General features: G+C 40.9%; 2 protein-coding genes across 2 annotated transcripts; both read left to right on the top strand.

The window, feature by feature from the left end:
• Positions 1-8,818: 8,818 nt before the first annotated feature.
• Positions 8,819-10,016, top strand: LOC143933154 (N-formyl peptide receptor 2-like). The gene has a single exon (XM_077456090.1). It carries the CDS (start codon positions 8,819-8,821, stop codon positions 9,818-9,820), a length of 1,002 nt encoding a protein of 333 aa, XP_077312216.1. The 3' UTR covers positions 9,821-10,016.
• Positions 10,017-17,731: 7,715 nt separating this feature from the next.
• Positions 17,732-20,306, top strand: LOC143933153 (chemerin-like receptor 1). The gene is made up of 2 exons (XM_077456089.1): positions 17,732-17,823; positions 19,225-20,306. The coding sequence occupies exon 2, from the start codon at positions 19,255-19,257 to the stop codon at positions 20,263-20,265; it is 1,011 nt and encodes a 336-aa protein (XP_077312215.1). The 5' UTR covers positions 17,732-17,823; positions 19,225-19,254; the 3' UTR covers positions 20,266-20,306.
• Positions 20,307-20,698: the final 392 nt, after the last annotated feature.

The raw sequence follows: 20,698 nt of genomic DNA, 5'->3' as shown, positions 1-20,698 counted from the left end.
CTCCAGCGCAGCCAGCGGCAGACACACGCCGCTGGCATACGGACTGTCTCCTACCTCCCCTCTACCCAGTTCTCTCCCGAGCGAGAAGTAAACCAGGTTAGTCACTAGCACTCTGCATTACCCTGCCAATACTCTGCATTACTCAATACTCTGCAATACCCCGCCAATACTCTGCATTACTCCACCAATACTCTGCATTACCCCGCAAATACTCTGCATTACCCCGCCAATACTCTGCATTACCCCTCTGCCAATACTCTGAATTACTCTGCCAATACTCTTAATTACTCTGCCAATACTCTGCATTACTCTGCCAATACTCTGCATTACTCCGCCAATACTCTGCATTACTCTGCCAATACTCTGCATTACTCCACCAATACCTGCATTACTCAATACTCTGCAATACCCCGCCAATACTCTGCATTACTCCACCAATACTCTGCATTACTCCGCCAATACTCTGCATTACTCCGCCAATACTCTGCATTACTCTGCCAATACTCTGCATTACGCCACCAATACTCTGCATTACTCAATACTCTGCAATACCCCGCCAATACTCTGCATTACTCCACCAATACTCTGCATTACCCCGCAAATACTCTGCATTACCCCGCCAATACTCTGCATTACCCCGCCAATACCCTGCATTACCCCTCCGCAAATACTCTGCATTACCCCGCCAATACTCTGCATTACCCCGCCAATACTCTGCATTACCCCTCCGCCAATACTCTGTATTACTCTGCCAATACTCTGAATTACTCTGCCAATACTCTGCATTACTCTGCCAATACTCTGCATTACTCTGCCAATACTCTGCATTACTCCGCCCATACTCTGCATTACTCCACCAATACTCTGCATTACTCAATACTCTGCAATACCCCGCCAATACTTTGCATTACTCCACCAATACTCTGCATTACCCCGCAAATACTCTGCATTACCCCGCCAATACTCTGCATTACCCCGCCAATACTCTGTATTACCCCGCCAATACTCTGTATTACCCCGCCAATACTCTGCATTACCCCTCCGCCAATACTCTGCATTACCCCTCCGCCAATACTCTGCATTACTCTGCCAATACTCTGCATTACTCTGCCAATACTCTGCCAATACTCTGCATTACTCTGCCAATACTCTGCATTACTCCGCCCATACTCTGCATTACTCCGCCCATACTCTGCATTACTCCACCAATACTCTGCATTACCCCGCCAATACTCTGCATTACCCCGCCAATACTCTGCATTACCCCGCCAATACTCTGAATTACTCTGCCAATACTCTGAATTATTCTGCCAATACTCTGCATTACTCCGCCAATACTCTGCATTACTCCGCCCATACTCTGCATTACTCCGCCCATACTCTGCATTACTCCACCCATACTCTGCATTACCCCGCCAATACTCTGCATTACCCCGCCAATACTCTGTATTAACCCGCCAATACTCTGCATTACCCCTCCGCCAATACTCTGCATTACCCCTCCGCCAATACTCTGCATTACTCTGCCAATACTCTGCATTACTCTGCCAATACTCTGCCAATACTCTGCATTACTCTGCCAATACTCTGCATTACTCCGCCCATACTCTGCATTACTCCGCCCATACTCTGCATTACTCCACCAATACTCTGCATTACCCCGCCAATACTCTGCATTACCCCGCCAATACTCTGCATTACCCCTCCGCCAATACTCTGAATTACTCTGCCAATACTCTGAATTATTCTGCCAATACTCTGCATTACTCCGCCAATACTCTGCATTACTCCGCCCATACTCTGCATTACTCCGCCCATACTCTGCATTACTCCGCCCATACTCTGCATTACTCCACCAATACTCTGCATTACTCCACCAATACTCTGCATTACTCCACCAATACTCTGCATTACTCCACCAATACTCTGCATTACTCCACCAATACTCTGCATTACTCCACCAATACTCCGCCAATACTCTGCATTACTCCACCAATACTCCGCCAATACTCTGCATTACTCCACCAATACTCTGCATTACTCCACCAATACTCTGCATTACTCCACCAATACTCCGCCAATACTCTGCATTACTCCACCAATACTCTGCTATACCCTGCCAATACTCTGCAATACATACCCTGCCGATACTTACTCTGCAATACTTACCCTGCCAAGACTCTGCAATACTTACCCTGCAATGCCCTGCCAATAATCTGCAATACCCTGCCAATACTCTGCAATACCCTGCCAATACTTATCCTGCCAATATTCTGCAATACCCTGCCAATACTTACCCTGCCAATACATATTCTGCTAATACCCAGCCATACCCATCCATGCTCAGCCAAAATATTATTGGGGGAGATGACGTGGATATTACAGTAGGGGAGATGTATATTGCAGTGGGGACTATATGGTGGTGACATTTTTCACAGGTTTTTGCAAATTCAATTATTATTTGCTGATCCGAAAAAAGATCCGATCTGTGACTCAGATCCAAGGAATGATCCGATCCGTGAGTTTTTTGATCCGTTGCCGATAATCTTGCACGGCAAGGGCAACGTTATTCCAGTTTGTGTGATATTTTCTAATTTGCTGTATTTGAATTTGGAACAGGGTGTATTTGTGTTAGAAATTCCCTGCGAGGGAAAGATCATCACCCATTGTGTTGATTATTCTGTTTGAAAAGTTAACTTATTTTGTATTTGTAAACTGGCACTTTACAATAAATGTACTGTATTTTCTGTGAAATATATATGCATATGAGCGTACCTTTATTTATTTTTATTTTTTTTGGTGGGGGAGTGGATCTTGGGTGAGAGTTCCCACACTTTTTTCCCCAGCACTTGACCCCTGGGTAAGTGACACATAATGGGCTACTATGCAATGCATAGTAGCCCATTATGCTTTACCTTTGCAGGGAGACAAAGAAGAAGTAAAACCCATCAGGTCATCATCCTGGTCACACATGATAATGAAATCTCCAGAGGATTCCATCCATTTTGCTTTCTGTTTGTCTGTCAGCTTGTGCGGTGCAAACCGGGAATAGATCTTCCGCTTATCCAAATATTCGTGAACGACGGTGCACACTGTGTCCTTGCTATTCTTCCTCCATCAATAGTAGAGTCAGTTACCAATCTCGAGCCAGTATTTGTTTTACTCGCTTGATCATGTTTGGTGTTCTGCTTTTTGATGGATGACCCAGACTTGGCTCATCCACGGTCATTTCCATCCCATTGCAAAAGCGATTGACCCAGTAATAAACACATTTTCTGCTCACGGTTTCTGTTCCATACACTTGCACCAACATGCCATGTGTCTCCATCGCCACCTTTCCCCAATTTGTAGCAGAACTTGATGTTCACTAGTTGCTTTATTATACAGTGACCCTACATGGTCATGTGTTCTCCACCCTAGGTGGCACTTTTGGACGTGTCTCTGGATAGCCATGTGCATGTGCCTGGCTCATGTTGCCATTGAGATATTGGACCATTCACTGAATTTTCTAGACACACCTCTGACAGGATTTATGTGGATGAATTAACTTAATTATGCCAATGAACACTTTTCTGTTTAGTATGACTTTAATTCCCCTTTACCATCATATTGTTTTATTACACAGTAGGGGGTTCTTTAGAACTGAAAATAAAAGTCATATGAGTAACTGGAAATATTTTTTATTACACAGAAGACATACTGTATCTAAACCTTATCTTCTCATACAGAAGTTCAGTTTTATTTAAGATAGTCAGCTTAGATCTCTCATCCCAATCACGTTGTTATTATCAGATAACGTCATAGCCAAGTTTAAGTTTTAGACCCAAAAAGAGTCATGATATACAGAGAGCATACACATTACTGATCTGTACCGGAGCTAAAGACTCAGAAAACTTCTACCAAAAAATGACAGACTGCTACAAATCTTTATGCAGTACAGGACAGTACAGTACAATAGAGTGTGCTCATCACCCATCATGTAGGGGGGGGGGGGGCCTGTAAAATGTATGTGTGCCGCTCAGGCTCAAGAAGAAGGGGGTATGTAAGTAGTGCATCCGCAGCTGCTGCTAGAGTGCTGAAAGGGGATGAAGCCCGTCCTGGCTCCTGCGAAAGTTCAAGGAAGAAGGGGAGAGCCCCCTGGAAGTCACATATCTATGGTGTCCTACAGAGATGAATGGAGTGGCAACCTCAGCCTGGACTCCGACTAGGCCACACCTGATTGAAGTCCAAGCTGAGGTTGCCATGCCATTCATCTCTGTAGGACACCATTGATCTGCGACTTCCAGGGGTCTCTCCCTTTCTTCCATGTAGGGGGAGGGAGTCGAGCACCAAAAAAATGCATTGGAAACCACAGCCCTCCACAATACTACATTCAGCCAGGACCCCCTATCTGGCGTAAAATAAAATAAAAAAAATGACAGACTGCTACAAGTCTTTATGCAGTACAGGACAGTACTCTGATAGGAGTATTGCGGAGCCCCACTGAAAGACGGTCTCCAGCCTGCAGCAGATGAGTATAGGCTGCAGCTCTACAACAAAAAAACGCAGGTATAGATGACCACAAACAATAAATGAACTACAACCCTTGTATAAATTTTAAGGTACATAGAGTATTGATACCACTAGAGTCAAGGAGAATACATCACTCATCATACATCTCCTACTCAGCCACTCCTCTCTATGTAAACCTAACACATTATATGGACCTCCCATTGTTTTCCAAGGCTCTGATGAAGAGGGAACCCCTCGAAACACGTCAGTCTAGCTTTTAGAGTCTGCCCGTGCATGGGTTTAGCAAATTTTTTATGAATATTCTGTAACCTAGTTTTTTATGAATACATAATAATTTCTCTGTATCAATCCACCTTGTTTTGAATAAACTATATCAATTATTCCATGTGTTAGATCACACGCATTTTTCTTCTTTCTCACTTGTCCAAATAGGCCACACCTGATCGAAGTCCAAGCTGAGGTTGTTACTCCATTCATCACTGTAGGACACCATTGATGTGTAACTTCCAGGGGTCTTCCTCCCATTGTAAGGGGAGGGAATCGAGCACCAAAATAAAGGTCCGGCCCCACCAAGGGTTGAAAACCACGGCCCTCCACACTACCACATCCATCCAGGACAACCTATCTGGCAAAAAAAAAAACAACAAAAAAATAAACATCACCCTCTAGTACATTGTTGAGACAAAGCTAATATGTGTGAGCAGAACATAATCCATGTTTGGGGTGATGAACAATACTAAGCTTCCCTCAATGCCCTTTTCCCAGCATATTGTTTCTTTACACAGTACGGGGCTCTATAACACTGAAAATAAAGTCATATGAGTAATAAGAAATATAATTTTTTTATATCTAAACCTTATCATACAAAAGCTCAGTTTTCTTTCAGATGTTCAGATTAGATCTCTTATCCCAAACACTTGTGTTATTGTCAGATAATGCCATAGCCAAGTCTTAGACCCAAAAAGAATAATAACATACAGAGTGCATACACATTGCTGAGCTGTGCAGGAGCTAAACACACAGAAAACTTCTACCAGAAACACTCCGACTTCAGGTAAGCACAATAATATCATAAGAAGACTATAGAAGGAATTAAAATGTTTTTGTTTTTTTCTTTAAATAGTGTGGAAATCTTTTGAGCAAAAGAAAAATTTTCCATAGCAATCCATTAGGAGGATTACTGATACCTAGTAGTGATCAGTGAAGCATGACTTTACCGGTAGCACCAAAATGACTTTGGTGGGGTGGGGTGACAAATGTCTTGGATTTTTTATTACATCCTTTGGGGAAATATAATTAAAATATCTGTTTCTGCAGGATTCTGTAGACATAATGTGCCATCTATACTAACAATTTTGTTGCATTATAATGCATTGAATGGATTAGATTAATATTACCTTTTATGTTGTTTTATATCATACTATACCTTATATGTATTCAATTTAATTTTCAATAAACATTTATTGTGAAAAAAAAAGAATGAAACAATATAATGTTTAAATTGGATAATTATGACATTGAGTTCTACACACCTAAAATATTAAATTTGTTATCTTTATTAACAGTCGTATATCTATATCTATTTTCCCATTGGTTCATAATTTAAACTGTGCAGTTTTCAATGAGATGGGCATTATGACTATCCGATGGTGTATCTAGCTACTTATTTAAGAGTTAAATATGTATGGAAAGTAAATGTTTTATATAAATAGGTTAGGATAGGTGTTATCCTGGACTCTGAATTCTCCTTTCAGCCCCACATCCAATCACTTTCCAAAGCTTGCCACCTCAACCTCCGCAACAACTCTAAACTACGTCCCTTTCTAACCAATGAAACCACAAAGTTCCTGATTCACTCCCTTGTTATCTCTCGCCTTGACTACTGCAACTACCTCCTCATTGGTTCACCTTTAAATAGACTATCCCCCCTTCAGTCCATCAGACTCATACACCTTACAAACTGCACAGTGTCTGCTACCCCTCTCTGCCAATCCCTCCATTGGCTGCCACTTGCCCAAGGAATTAAATTCAAAATACTAACACTTACATACAAAGCCATCCACAACTCTGCCCCCAGCTACATCACTAGCCTAGTCTCAAAATACCAACCTAATCGCCCTCTTTGTTCCTCCCAAGACCTCCTGCTCTCGAGCTCCCTCATCATCTCCTCCCATATCCACCTACAGGACTTTTCCTGAGCCTTGCTCATCCTCTGGAACCCACTACCCCAATCTGTCAGACTGTCTCCAAATTTATCCACTTTTAGGCGATCCCTGAAAACTTTCCTCTTCAGAGAAGCCTATCCTGCCTCCATCTAACAACTGCACTATTGTCTCCATTATCTCATCCCCCACAGCTATTACCCTTTTGTATAACTTGACCCTCCCTCCTAGATTGTAAGCTCTAATGAGCCAGGCCCTCTGATTCCCCTTGTCTTGAATTGTATTGTATTGTAATGTCTACCCCAATGTTGTAAAGCGCTGCTTAAACTGTCGGCGTTATATAAATCCTGTATAATAATAATAATAATAATAATAATATTATAAGAGTGGTATATATCATGAACATTTATTTTTATTATATGTTACAGGATCAGCTACAGTATGCAATTACTTTCCATAATTCATTACCATTGCCTTTTATTTGCCTTTTATGTTTTTACAAACTTAGATGACATTGATACATTTTTATTTTGGGAATAATTTTCTATTATTTAGTTGTTAGGGCTTTTTATGTTGAGATTATTTAGCTTTAATCCCTTGAAGTCAGCACCTCCCGTCCCCTTAAAGGGATTTAGGATGCCGGGATGTGGGCGGGGTTTTATGGTCATGTGACCGCCATGATTGACTGTCACAGTGGTCACATGATCAGAAAGATCCTGACAGCAAGCAGCAATCTGGAGCTTTCGGTTAGCCGCCGGTAACTGTGTCGGTGCCATGTAGGGTCCGTGCTCTCTGCTAGGGATGAGCCAAACACCCCCTGGTTTGGTTCGCAGCAGAACATGCAAACAGCCAAAAAATTCATTCAAACACGCGAACACTGTTAACGTCTATGGGACACAAACATGAAAAATCAAAAGTGATAATTCCAAAGGCTTATATGCAAGTTATTGTCATGAAAAGTTTTTTAGGGACCCGGGTCCTGCCCCAGGGGACATGTATCAATGCAATAAAAAGTTTTAAAAGCTGACTTTTTTTGGGAGCAGTGATTTTAATAATGCTTAAAGTGAAACAATAAAAGTGAAATATTCCTTTAAATTTCGTACCTGGGGGTTGTCTATAGTATGCCTGTAAAGTGGTGCATGTTTACCGTGTTTAGAACAGTCCGAGAGAAAAATGACATTTATAAAGAAAAAAGTCATTTAAATGTACTCACGACGATAATGAATTGTTGGTCCCGGCATTACACAAAAAAGTCATTGAAAAAAATGGCATGGGATTCCCCCACAGGGGAACCCCGAACCAAAATTAAAAATAAAATGTGTGGGGGTCCCCCCAAATTCCATACCAGGCCCTTCAGGTCTGGTATGGATATTAAGGGGATCCCTGCACCAACATTAAAATAAAAAATGACGTGAGGGCCCCCTCAAAATCCATACCAGATCCTTCAGGTCTGGTATGGATTTTAAGGGAAACCCCCGGGCCAAAATTTAAAAAAAATGGCGTGGGGGTCTCCCCAAAAATCCATACCAGACCCTAATCCGAGCATGCAACCTGGCAGGCCACAGGAAAGAGAGAGAGTGAGAGAGCATTCCCCCCCCTCATGAACCGTACCAGGCAACATGTCCTTAATATGGGGAGGGTGCATTGGGGTAGCGGCCCCCCCAAAGCACCTTGTCCCCATGTTGATGGGGACAAGGGCCTCATCCTCACAACCCTATCCCGCCCTGATAAAAGTGATCTTGCGGCGAATCCCCTGCTGAGACCACTTTAATCTGAAAGTGGACTGCCCACTGTTGAAGAGGATAGCTAGATGCTGCCATAACAACAGTATTCCACTTCAAAAAGCCGACGTACAACTGCAACGGGTAGTCCTTAAGTAGTTAATTGAACAAGCTGAAGTTGGAAGCTGATTGGCTACCATGCACAGCTGCACCAGATTTTGTTCTCTCCAGTTTTAGTAATTCAACCCCAAAGTTATGAAATAATGAAAAATGTTCATAAAATTATAAAAATAAATATGCCTCACAGTTTGCTTGGCCAGGATGTTTCTTCAGAGGTCTCAGTGTACCTTTGCTACATTTTGCCTAAATCCCATTTACATCTATTGGTTTTGATTTTGCAGAACGTGATATCTGACTCCTGACATGTCTGGAAGTATGGCCACCAACACCACTGAGGAAACTAATGCAAATGAAGAGTTCAATATGACAATACTTAATATTTTATACATAGTGGTTTTATCTGGGATATTTTTGCTGGGAATAGCTGGAAATGGTCTGGTCATCTGGTTTGTTGCCTTCAAGATGAAGAAGACGGTCAACTCTGTTTGGTTCCTAAGTTTAGCTTTTGCTGATTTTACCTTCAGCCTTTTCCTACCCTTAATTGTCACTTACGTTGCCCTTGACTTTCACTGGCCATTTGGAAGCTTCATGTGCAAGTTTCACCTTTTTTCATTATATCTCAATCTGTCTGCCAGTGTCCTACAACTCACCGTCATCAGCATTGATCGCTGCATCTCCGTAGTCTTCCCTGTTTGGTGTCGGAACCATCGCACTGTGAGACTGGCTGTGAAAGTCGTTGTTGCTATTTGGATTGTATCTCTTCTACTCAATGTATCTTACTTTACAAATACACACATATATGATGCAGATGATAAATTTGTGTATTGTTTTGTAGATTGGTTAATGCACGAAGTACAAATTATGATAAGATTTATTGTTCTGTTTGTTATAGCTTTCACTATCATTATCTTCTGTTACACTGTCATCTTTTTGCGTATTCGAAGAAACCGCAGAGTAACATCTACCAAACCTTTCAAAGTGATTGCTGCCGTCATCATTTCTTTCTTTATTTGCTGGTTTCCTTACCATGTATTTTCTATCATGAATTCATACGGAAGCTACATATGGGATTATAATTACTGGTTTTTAATTGAAATAAGCAGACGTGTAACGACTTTTTTGGCTTATTCAAACAGCTGTATTAATCCTCTTCTCTACGTCTTCATTGGGCAAGACTTCAAGCAAAAATTCTGGAGCGCCATTAAATCAGCATTTGAGAGAACTTTTATCGAGGACGGCAACCTGGCAGATCGAAATCCAAATAGACATCGGTTTTTAACTGATCATGCAATAAGCCAAATGTGATAGAGTTGTTTCAACACATATAGTCAGTTTTTCAGACAGACCCTCCATTCTGCTCGATAGAGACACGTGTCCATTTGCACTTGCCTACATCCAATCCAATCCACTAAAAACAGATGTATGTGGATCCATTCCCCTTCCATATAACTGATCGGAAGGTGGTAGGATGTAAACAGACAGGTGGTCCGCTTACATCCAATCACCCATAAAGGACAGCAGGCTTTGTCTGCGTCTTCTCTGCATAAGCAGAGTGGACATGGACCAACCGTCTGCCTGTTCGGCGGGGATCAGCGGAAAGCTGCTTGACAAAGGAGCGCAGCCGTCCTGTTATACACAGTCTTGCCAGCTCAGGAAACATGTCGCATCCCCTGTGACGTCATCTCCCATCGCCCGGAGTTCCTCGTGCGTTCCACGCCTCGGACAAACGCTTGCTGTTGTACATCGGCCGCCTCTGCACATCTAAAACAGCCCCCAGGAGCGGACACACGCCGACAGGACTCCCCAGCGCAAGGGATACAGATGACACATTGAGGTTCTTCCTCCGGTTTGGAATCTATACACTGCCTGTTAACTTACTACATAATGTGAGTGTTTTTAACCACATGTGCGTTAAATAAGAATTTTACAGTCTACACCCAGAGGCGCCTCTTTCTCTTGACTTTACAGTATCAATTGGGAATCAGGTTTCAGTTTCCACTGGATGGCTGCCATTTTTGGACTGTAGTTTTACCCCCCTGAGAGAGATTAACCCCTTCCTTGTCATATCATAGACCTTGTTAAGGAAGGTGTCCTCTCTTTATTTCCGCCCCTTTCACTCCCATTCTTCCCGTTCCACTCCATTCCCTCTTTTATGCTGATTGTACCTACAGCATTATTACTTGCTGCATTATTATTTTGCCTTTTAAATATGATTTTTTAAATACTGTGTTTATAAAGTGTTTTTGAATTTCCTGAAAAATAGTGATAGGCGGGTGGGTGTTTTTATGAGCGCCATAATACTTGTATAGATCAGCGGAAAGATCCCACCCTGAAAAAACGGTCTGCTGGCATAGCCCACCCCATGTGATAGGGGCCTAATCTTCTGTTACACATCGTGTACTGGAAGAATTTTCAGAGGAACATTTACCAAAGCTTTCAAAGTTAATACTGCTGTCTTCTTTATTTGTTGATTTGCCTTCAATTTTCTTTCTAACGTGTACACATTGCAATATAATTTCAGGCTTGTGAGTTTTATAGGTGAACGTATATGATCCTTGCTAGCTTATTCGAACAGCTGTATTGACCCTCTTCTCTTATGCCCTATACACACGGTCAGAAATTCCGACCACAAAATCCGTCAGATTTTTTCCAATGGATTTTGTCCAAAACTTGTGTTGCATACACACAGTCGGGCAAAGTTGTCAGAAAATCTGATCGTTTCGGAACGTGGTGACGTTTGTTGCATACGACGGGACTAGGTAGAGGCTTAGACTTAGACTACGTAGACTTAATAGCTTTGGTCTCGTAATTTGATCTGAGCATGCGTGGCACTTTGTCCGTCGGAATTCACTACAAACTATCAGAAAAAGTCCGATCGGATTTTTTTGTCAGAAAATTATAGATCCTGCTCTCAAATTTTTTCCGTCCGAGTTTCCGATGGGAAAAAGTCTGATAGAGCTTACAGATGATCGAATTTTCGGACAATATAATCCGATTGGACCTTTTCCTTCGGAATTTACGACCGTGTGTACAGGGCATTAGTCTTCATTGGCCAAGACTTCAAGGAAAATTTCTGGTGCTAACCACTTCAGCCCCAGAAGGTTTTACCCCTTCATGACTAGGCCATTTTTTGTGATATGGCTCTGTGTTATCCTAACTTGCCGACCGGTGCACGCCAATGTACGTTGGCAGAATGGCATGGACAGGCAAATGGGCGTACAGGTACGTCCCTTTAAATCTGCCACCGTTCCATTGCGTGCATGCAAGCGCCGGTTCAGACCTCCGTTAGTCCGATCGCGGACTCAATTGTCGTGGGGATACCTGCGATCATTTCACAGGGAGGAAGAACAGGGAGATGCCAATGTAAACAAGCATCTCCCCATTCTGCCCAGTGACAGTGTCACTGATCTCTGCTCCCTGCGATCAGAGCAGAGATCAGTGACATGTCATACACAGCCACACCCCCCCCACAGTTAGAAACACTCCCTTGGGCTCACTTAACCCCTACACTGCCACCTAGTGGTTAACCCCTTCGCTGCTAGTGTCATTTACACAGGAATCAGTGCATTTGTATAGTAGTGATTGCTATATAAATGACAATGGTCCCAAAAATATTCGATGTGTCTGCCATAATGTTGCAGTCATGATAAAAATCCCTGATCTCCGCCATTACTAAATAAAAATTATTAATAAATATGCTATAAAATTATCCTCTATATTGTAAATGCTATAACTTTTGCACAAACCAATCAAACTGAGGAAAAAAAATGTTTTATTATATTTTTGGGGGATATTTATTATAGCAAAATGTAAAAAATAATGTGTTTTTTTCAAAATTGTCACTCCTTTTTTGTTTATAGCGCAAAAAATAAAAACCGCAGGGGTGATCAAATACCATCAAAAGAAAGCTATATTTGTGGGAAAAAAAGGACGTCAATTTTGTTTGGGAGCCACGTCGCACGACTGCGCAATTGTCAGTTAAATTGACGTAGTGCCAAATTGCAAAAAGTGCTCTGGTCTTTGGCCTACAAAATTGTTCGGGGCTTAAGTGGTTAACTGACAATTGCGCGGTCGTGCGACGTTGTACCCAAATAAAATTATTGTGATTTTTTTCCCACAAATAGAGCTTTCTTTTGGCGGTATTTGATCACCTCTGTGGTTTTTATTTTTTGCACTATAAACAAAAAAGTGCGACACTTTTGGGGAAAAAAACAATATCTTTTACTTTCTGCTATAATACATATCCAAAAATAAATAAAAAAATAAAAAAACAAATGTATTTTTCAGTTTAAGCCAATATATATTCTGCTACATATTTTTGGTTTGCACAAAAGTTATAGCGTCTGCAAAAAAGGGGAAAGATTTAGTGACTTTTTATTTGGCTGACAATTTAAAAAAAAAACAATTTTTTTCCTTTCTGCTATAAAATCCATATCCAATTAAAAAAAATTAAAAAAATCAAATTTCATCATTAATTTAGGCAAATATGTAATCTGTTACATGTTTTTGGTGAAAAAATAAATCCCAATAAGCATCTATTTATTGGATTGTGCAAAAGTTATCACGTCTACAAACTATGGGATAGTTTTATTGCACTTTTATTTATTTATTTGTTTTTTACTCGTAATGGCGGCGATCAGTGATTTTTAGTGGGACTGCGACATTTCAGCGGACAAATCGGATACCTAAATTACATTTTTACACTTTTTTGGGAACCAGTGGCACTAATACAGTGATCAGTGCTAAAAATATGCACTGTTACTGTACTAATAACACTGGCAGGGAAGGAGTTAAAATCAGGGGCGATCAAAGGGTTAACTGTGTTCCCTGGAAGTGTTTTCTTACTGTGCAAGGGATGGTTTAACTGAAGGAACAAAGGGTTAAGTGTGTCCCTAGGGGGTGCTTTCTTTCTGTGTGGGGGATGGACTGACTGGGAGAACATGGAGATCCGTATTCCTGCTTAGCTGGACCACAAGATCACTGTGCACATCCCTCTCAAACCGGCGACCTGCCTTGTTTACATAGGCAGATCACTGTTAAGCATCTCTGGGGAACGATCGACGTCCTGGTGAACATTGCATGCACATGACGTGCTGATTGGCTCTCTCCCCCACTCTCTATTGCACAAAATGATGTACAGGTACATTTTGTGCAATAGAGCCGATCTGCCATAGTATATCTGCGATGGGCGGTCTTTAACTACTTAAAGACCAGACGCCGCAGTTGTACGGCCCAATTACGTGAATCGCCACCATTGTACATCGCTTTGTGTAACAGATATAGCAGGCATGATTGCGGTGCCGGAGGGCCTTGAGCACCGTGAGCATGGCCGGCGGGCGCAATGTTTGCCAGCCACCCGCGATCGATCCACACAGAGGCAGAATTGGGATTTGCCTATATAGACATGGCAGTTCCCTGTTCTGACAGGGGAGTTGAGAGTGATTGTCTGTTCCTAGTGATTAGGAACAGCGATCTCTCTCCTCCTCCAGTCAGCCCACCCCCCATACAGTTAGAAATACCTCCCAGGGAACACATTTAACCCCTTGATTGCCCCCTAGTGTTAACCCCTTCTATGCCAGTGACATTTATACAGTAATCAGTGCGTTTTTATAGCACTGATCGCTGTATAAATGTCACTGGTCCCAAAAAAGTGTCAAAAGTGACCGATCTGTCCGCCAAAATGTCCCAGTACCACTAAAAATCACAAACTGCCACCATTACTAGTAAAAAATAAATAAATAATAAAAACGGCATAAATCTATGCCCTATTTTGTAGACACTAAAACTTTTGCGCAAACCAATCAATATACACTTATTGTGATTATTTTTAACCAGTTTGGAAGATTTTCCTTCACTGCCAGGAAGTGAGAGGAAATATATATCCAACGTGATCGTCATCAAAGCAGGTGTCTTCACCAAAACATTTCCTTTCACCTTCTCTTCCAATAAGAACCATAACATTTTGGATTTCCCCTCATGTTGTGTCTCAGGGACAGTGGTCACCAGGACAAACAAGTTGGCCTTCCCTAACAAGATCCAAGCACCAATAAAAACCTCATAGGAGTTCTAATACTTTCACAAGTCACCCAAAACGAAATATACATTAGGGTGATTATTTGAGCTCATCTTAGGCACATGGAAAAGATTTTTGAAAAATTATACAAAAAATATCTAAGTTCATTTCTACGCACCAAGTCCTAACTAACAAGTGGAAAAAAAAAATTCAAAGTTGAACTCCTACAAGGTATACAAACCCAGTTTAAGGGTTTTAATGGACAATTGCTACAAATATAATAATTTGGCCAGCAGTGTCGGCTAATCAGATTATTATCACATCAATACAAAGGTCTAAATAAGAAATGGGTGCACCTCACGTGGGCTCCAAGTAAAGTTTATTGGAACATGAAAATATCCAAAATTACACCAGAACAACAGCAGTGGTCAAGGTAGATGCTTTTCACACAACAGAAAAGTGCTTAATCATCTGTAATGATTAAGCACATTTCTGTTGTGTGAAACGCATCTACCTTGACCACTGTTGGTGTCCTCTGGTGTCATTTTCGATATTTTCATATTACAATAAACTTTACTAGGAGTCCACGGGAGGTGCACCCATTTCCGATTTTAACAATTCACCACGGAGACAGTAAGGTAAGGGTCCCTTGAGCTGCAGCTCCAATAGCCCCTATGTTAATCCGGCCCTCCATCTATACCAGGGGTAGGCAAACTTTTGAGCACAGTGTGTCAAAAAATGTTTTCAAAGAAATTGAGCGTGCAAATTTTATAACAAAAATAATGTCAACTTCACACTCTCAATCACGAAAAGTTTTTTTTTATAAACTAAATGCTGTAAACTACTTTAGTAGTAAGAAATTGACATCCTGCACTCTCACGCCTCAGATCAGCCCCAATTCATGCACCTTCACACCTCAGATCACTGCCCCCCCCCTGCAAATCTGTTTCACCACTATACTACCCTGCACATCTGCTCCACCACTGTACCCCCTGCTCATCTGCCCCACCACTGTAACCTCCTATACATCTGCCCCACCACTGTACCACCCTCTCATCTGCCCCACCAATGTACCACTTTTCTCATCTGCTCCACCACTGTAACTGGGGGGTGGGATGAGCGCCCACTGATTACATACAATGAGAATCTCCTATGATAGACAGAATAGTGGTCCAATGGCAGCCCAGGAGACGGGACTTCCTATTACAGAGGGTAAGATAAAGTGGCCCAGTGCAGAGATTAAAGTGATGTGATCATACTTGCAGCACCCTTCTTTTTTCTCTTTTCAATTCACACACAGTGTGCCCTCTCACATCTAAGGAAGACCTCAATGGGTCTAGTCAAACATCTATACAATCCTCCAAGGCAATCGCCTCTCCTTTCCTCTTTGTTTGGAAGTGACACAGCTGTGGTTGCAGACACTGGAGTCTCCTCTCCTGTATGGTTTCTGTCCTAACAGACCTCTCTTAAACCCTGCTCCGAATTAGGGGTCCTCTCTAAACACCCCTTCCTGCTCTTGAGTTCCAAGCCTTGATCTCACTGGCAGCCTTCACAATCCAAGCCTCGTGCTGGTTGTCTCTCTTTCTGGGTTGCAATCGCTCTTGTGCAGAAATAGCAGGGCCAGCTGTGGCCCGCAATCACATATCTGCAATAAACAGCAACCTCTGGAGATGACGCACAATAGAGTGTGCTCATCACCCATCATGTAAGGGGGAGGGTCCTGTAAAATGTATGTGTGCTACTCAGGCTCAATAAGGAGGGGGTATGTAAGTAGTGCATCCGCAGCTGCTGTTAGAGTGCTGAAAGGGAATGAAGCCCGTCCTGGCTCCTGTGAAAGTTCAAGGAAGAAGGGGAGAGCCCCCTGGAAGTTGCATATCTATGGTGTCCTACAGAGATGAATGGAGTGGCAACCTCAGCCTGGACTCCGACTAGGCCACACCTGATTGAAGTCCAAGCTGAGGTTGCCAGTCCATTCATCTCTGTAGGACACCATTGATCTGCGACTTCCAGGGGACTCTCCCTTTCTTCCATGTAGGGGGAGGGAGTCCAGTGCCAAAACAATGCATTTAAAACCACAGCCCTCCGCACTACCACATTCATCCAGGACCCCCTATCTGGCATAAAATAACAAAAAAAAAATGACAGACTGCTATAAGTCTTTATGCAGTACAGGACAGTACTCTGATAGGAGGATTGCGGAGCCCCCTGAAAGACGGTCTCCAGCCTGCAGCAGATGAGTATAGGCTACAACAAACTAAAATGCAGGTATAGATGACCACATACAACAAATCAACTACAACCCTTGTATACATTTTAAGGTACATAGAGTATTGGGATGTGAAATGCCACTAGAGTCAAGGAGAATATATCACTCATCATGTGATACATCTCCCACTCAGCCACCCCTCTCTATGTAAACCTAACACATTATATGGACCTCCCTTTGTTTTCCAAGGCTCTGATGAAGAGGGAACCCCTCGAAACACGTCAGTCTACCTTTTAGCGTCTGCCCGTGCATGGGCTTAACTAATTTTTAATGCATATTTTGTAACCTAGTTTTTTTATGAATACGTAATAATTTCTCTGTACCCATCCACCTTGTTTTGAATAAACTATATCAATTTGATCCATGTGTTAGATCACACGCATTTTTCTTCTTTCTCACTTGTCCAAATAGGCCACACCTGATTGAAGTCTAAGCTGAGGTTGCTACTCCATTCATCTCTGTAGGGCACAATTGATGTGCGACTTCCAGGGGTCTTCCTTCCATTTAGGGGGAGGGAGTCAAGCACCAAAATAAAGGTCCAGCCCCACCAAGGGTTGGAAACCCCGGCCCTCCACACTACCACATCCATCCAGGACGACCTATCTGGAAAAAAAAACAACAAAAAAAGCAACATCACCCTCTAGTACATTGGTGAGACAAAGCTAATATGTGTGAGCAGAACATAATCCATGTTTGGGGTGATGAACAATACTAAGCTTCCCTCAATGCCCTTTTCCCAGCATATTGTTTCTTTACACAGTACGGGGCTCTATAACACTGAAAATAAAGTCATATGAGTAATAAGAAATATAATTTTTTTATATCTAAACCTTATCATACAAAAGCTCAGTTTTCTTTCAGATGCTCAGATTAGATCTCTTATCCCAAAAACTTGTGTTATTGTCAGATAATGCCATAGCCAAGTCTTAGACTCAAAAAGAATAATAACATACGGAGTGCATACACATTGCTGAGTTGTGCAGGAGCTAAACACACAGAAAACTTCTACCAGAAACACTCTGACTTCAGGTAAGCACAATAATACGATAAGAAGAATACAGAAGGGTTCATAATGATTTTTGACAAAAAAATATTTTGGAAATCTGTTGAGCAAAGGGAATGTTTTCTATAGCTTTACATTAGGTTGGTAACTGATATCTAGTAAGTAGTGACCAGCGAAGCATGACTTTACCAGCTGCACCGGAATTACCTTGCTGTGGTGGGGTGGCAAGTGTCTTGGACTTTTTAATACATCCATTAGGAAATATATATTTAAAGTTTACATTTCTGTGGAATTCTGTGTGCCATCTATAATAGCATTTTAATGCAGCAATATCTTACTACAGGTCTACAGCTGTAGACAGATTTCTATAGAGACAAAAAACTTCCATACTCTTTATATTGTAGTGCATTGGATGGCTTAGAACAGACTTTCTCAAACTTTTCAATATAGAGGTCCCTTGAAATAGTTCTCTGGTCTCGGGGGAACCCCTAAAAATTTTAAATATACAACTCATGATACATTAGTGTGATGGTCAGTGGGAAGAATGATCCTTACACGTGTGGTCATTGGAAAAATCACCTCCTTACAGGTAGCTAAAAAGATCAATGGTATGAGTAGGAACTTATATGAGAGACAGAAATTGTCCAATGCTGAAGGAACCCCTAGCAACCTCTGGAAGAACCCTGGTTGAGAATCACTGGCTTAGAATGATATACAATTTATTTTGAACAATTATGAGGTTGAGTTCTACACACCTAAAATTGTTTATGCTGTGACTTTATTAACAATTTGATTTCTATTCTCCCATTGGTTCGTAATTTAAACTTCAGTTTACAATAATGAGATGAGCATTACGACTATCCAATGGTGTATGTATCTAATGATTTAAGAGTTTAATATGTATGGAAAGTAAATGCTTTATATAAGAGCTGTCTACATTATGAATATGTAGTTTTATTATATGTGGAGCTGTTATAGGATCAGGTACAGTATGCAATCACTTACCATAATTCATTGCCATTGCCTACTATTTGCTTTTTAGGTTTTTTTACAAACTTGTTTGACTTAACAACAGTGATATAATTTTTATGTTGGGCATAATGTATTTTTGTTATGAATTGAGTTGTTGCCATTTTTGTATTGGGGATTTTAGAATGCATTTAAGAATTATGGTGGGATTATTTAGCTTTTGAATTTTCCTTGATAATAAATCAATAAAGACTTAACTACGCCTTTATTATTTTGTTGATTTTCATCTAACATCAAGCCTTTTTAATTATATAGTAAAAAAATAAAAATTGTTAAACATTTTTTTTATAAAAGTAAGTTTGCCTCCCAGTTTGCTTGGTCAGGATGTTTCTTCAGAGGTCACAGTGTACATTTTTTACATATTGCTTAAATCACATTTACATGTTTTTATTTTGCAGAACTTCAAAACTTGATCTCTGACCCCTGACATGTCTGGAAGTATGGAGACCAACACCACTGAGGAAACTTACACAAATGAAGGCTTCGATATGACAGTCTTTAACATACTTAAGGTTTTATACATAGTGGTTTTATCTGGGATATTTTTGCTGGGAATAACTGGAAATGGTCTGGTCATCTGGTTTGTTGCCTTCAGGATGAAGAAGACGGTAAACTCTGTTTGGTTCTTAAGTTTAGCTTTTGCTGATTTTACCTTCTGCCTTTTCCTACCCTTAACTGTCACTTACATTGCACTTGATCATCACTGGCCATTTGGAAGCTTCATGTGCAAGCTTAGCTGTTTTTCATTATATCTGAATCTGTCTGCCAGTGTCCTACAACTCACCATCATCAGTATTGATCGCTGCATCTCTGTAGTCTTCCCTGTTTGGTGTCGGAACCATCGCACCGCGAGACTGGCTGTGAAAGTCGTTCTTGCACTTTGGATTGTATCTCTTCTACTCAATGTATCTTACTTTACAAACACATACATATATGATGTAAATGATACATTTGTGGCTTGTTTGGAAGATTGGTTAATGCACAGTGTACAAATTATAATAAGATTTATTGTTCTGTTTGTTATTCCTTTTACCATCATTATCTTCAGTTACACTGTCATCTTTATGCGTATTCGAAGAAACCGCAGAGCAAATTCTACCAAACCTTTCAAAGTCATTGCTGCCGTCATCATTTCCTTCTTTATTTGCTGGTTTCCATACTATACATTTTTCATCATGTCTTCATACGGAAACTACACATGGCATTATAATATCTGGCTTGCAATTGAGATAGGCAGACATGTATCATCTTTGTTGGCTTATTCAAACAGCTGTGTTAATCCTCTTCTCTACGTCTTTATTGGGCAAGACTCCAAGAAAAAATTCTGGAGTGCCATTAAATCTGCGTTTGAGAGAACTTTTATCGAGGACACCGATCTGACAGATCCAAATCCAAATAGACACAGATTTTTACCCGCTCATGCAATAAGCCAAATGTGAAAGAATTGTTTCAACACATAGTTTCATAGTTTCATAATTTCATAGGATGAGATGCTAACAGCTAACATTTGAAAATTAATCAGCTTTTTCTGTTAAAATTGAATGAGCTTGAGTACTTGAGTACTATATGAATCTGAATAAAGTGTATTGATTGTAAAAACTTTTTTTTTATTTCTTTGGATAGAGTATAGCAGGAGGAACAAACCAACTTCAGATAAAGACAATAACTTCCTGAAAATAATAATACATAACGTATCATATATATATATATATATATATATATATATATATATATATATACTGTATATATATTGCTAACCAACACAACTAAAGGCTCCTGTATGAAAGCATTAGCAAATATTAAATTCAGTTATTTTGTGAATCTGTATTTCCATAGTGGTTTTATTCTGGAGATTCAAAGCCCTGAGGAGGT

The sequence above is a fragment of the Lithobates pipiens genome, unplaced genomic scaffold (assembly GCF_037356315.1).
Source record: "Lithobates pipiens isolate NorthernLeopardFrog02 unplaced genomic scaffold, aLitPip1_a1.2 Scaffold_27, whole genome shotgun sequence".
Taxonomy (NCBI): domain Eukaryota; kingdom Metazoa; phylum Chordata; class Amphibia; order Anura; family Ranidae; genus Lithobates; species Lithobates pipiens.
Note: the sequence above shows the minus strand (reverse complement) of the source record. Positions and strands in the feature narration are given on the sequence as shown.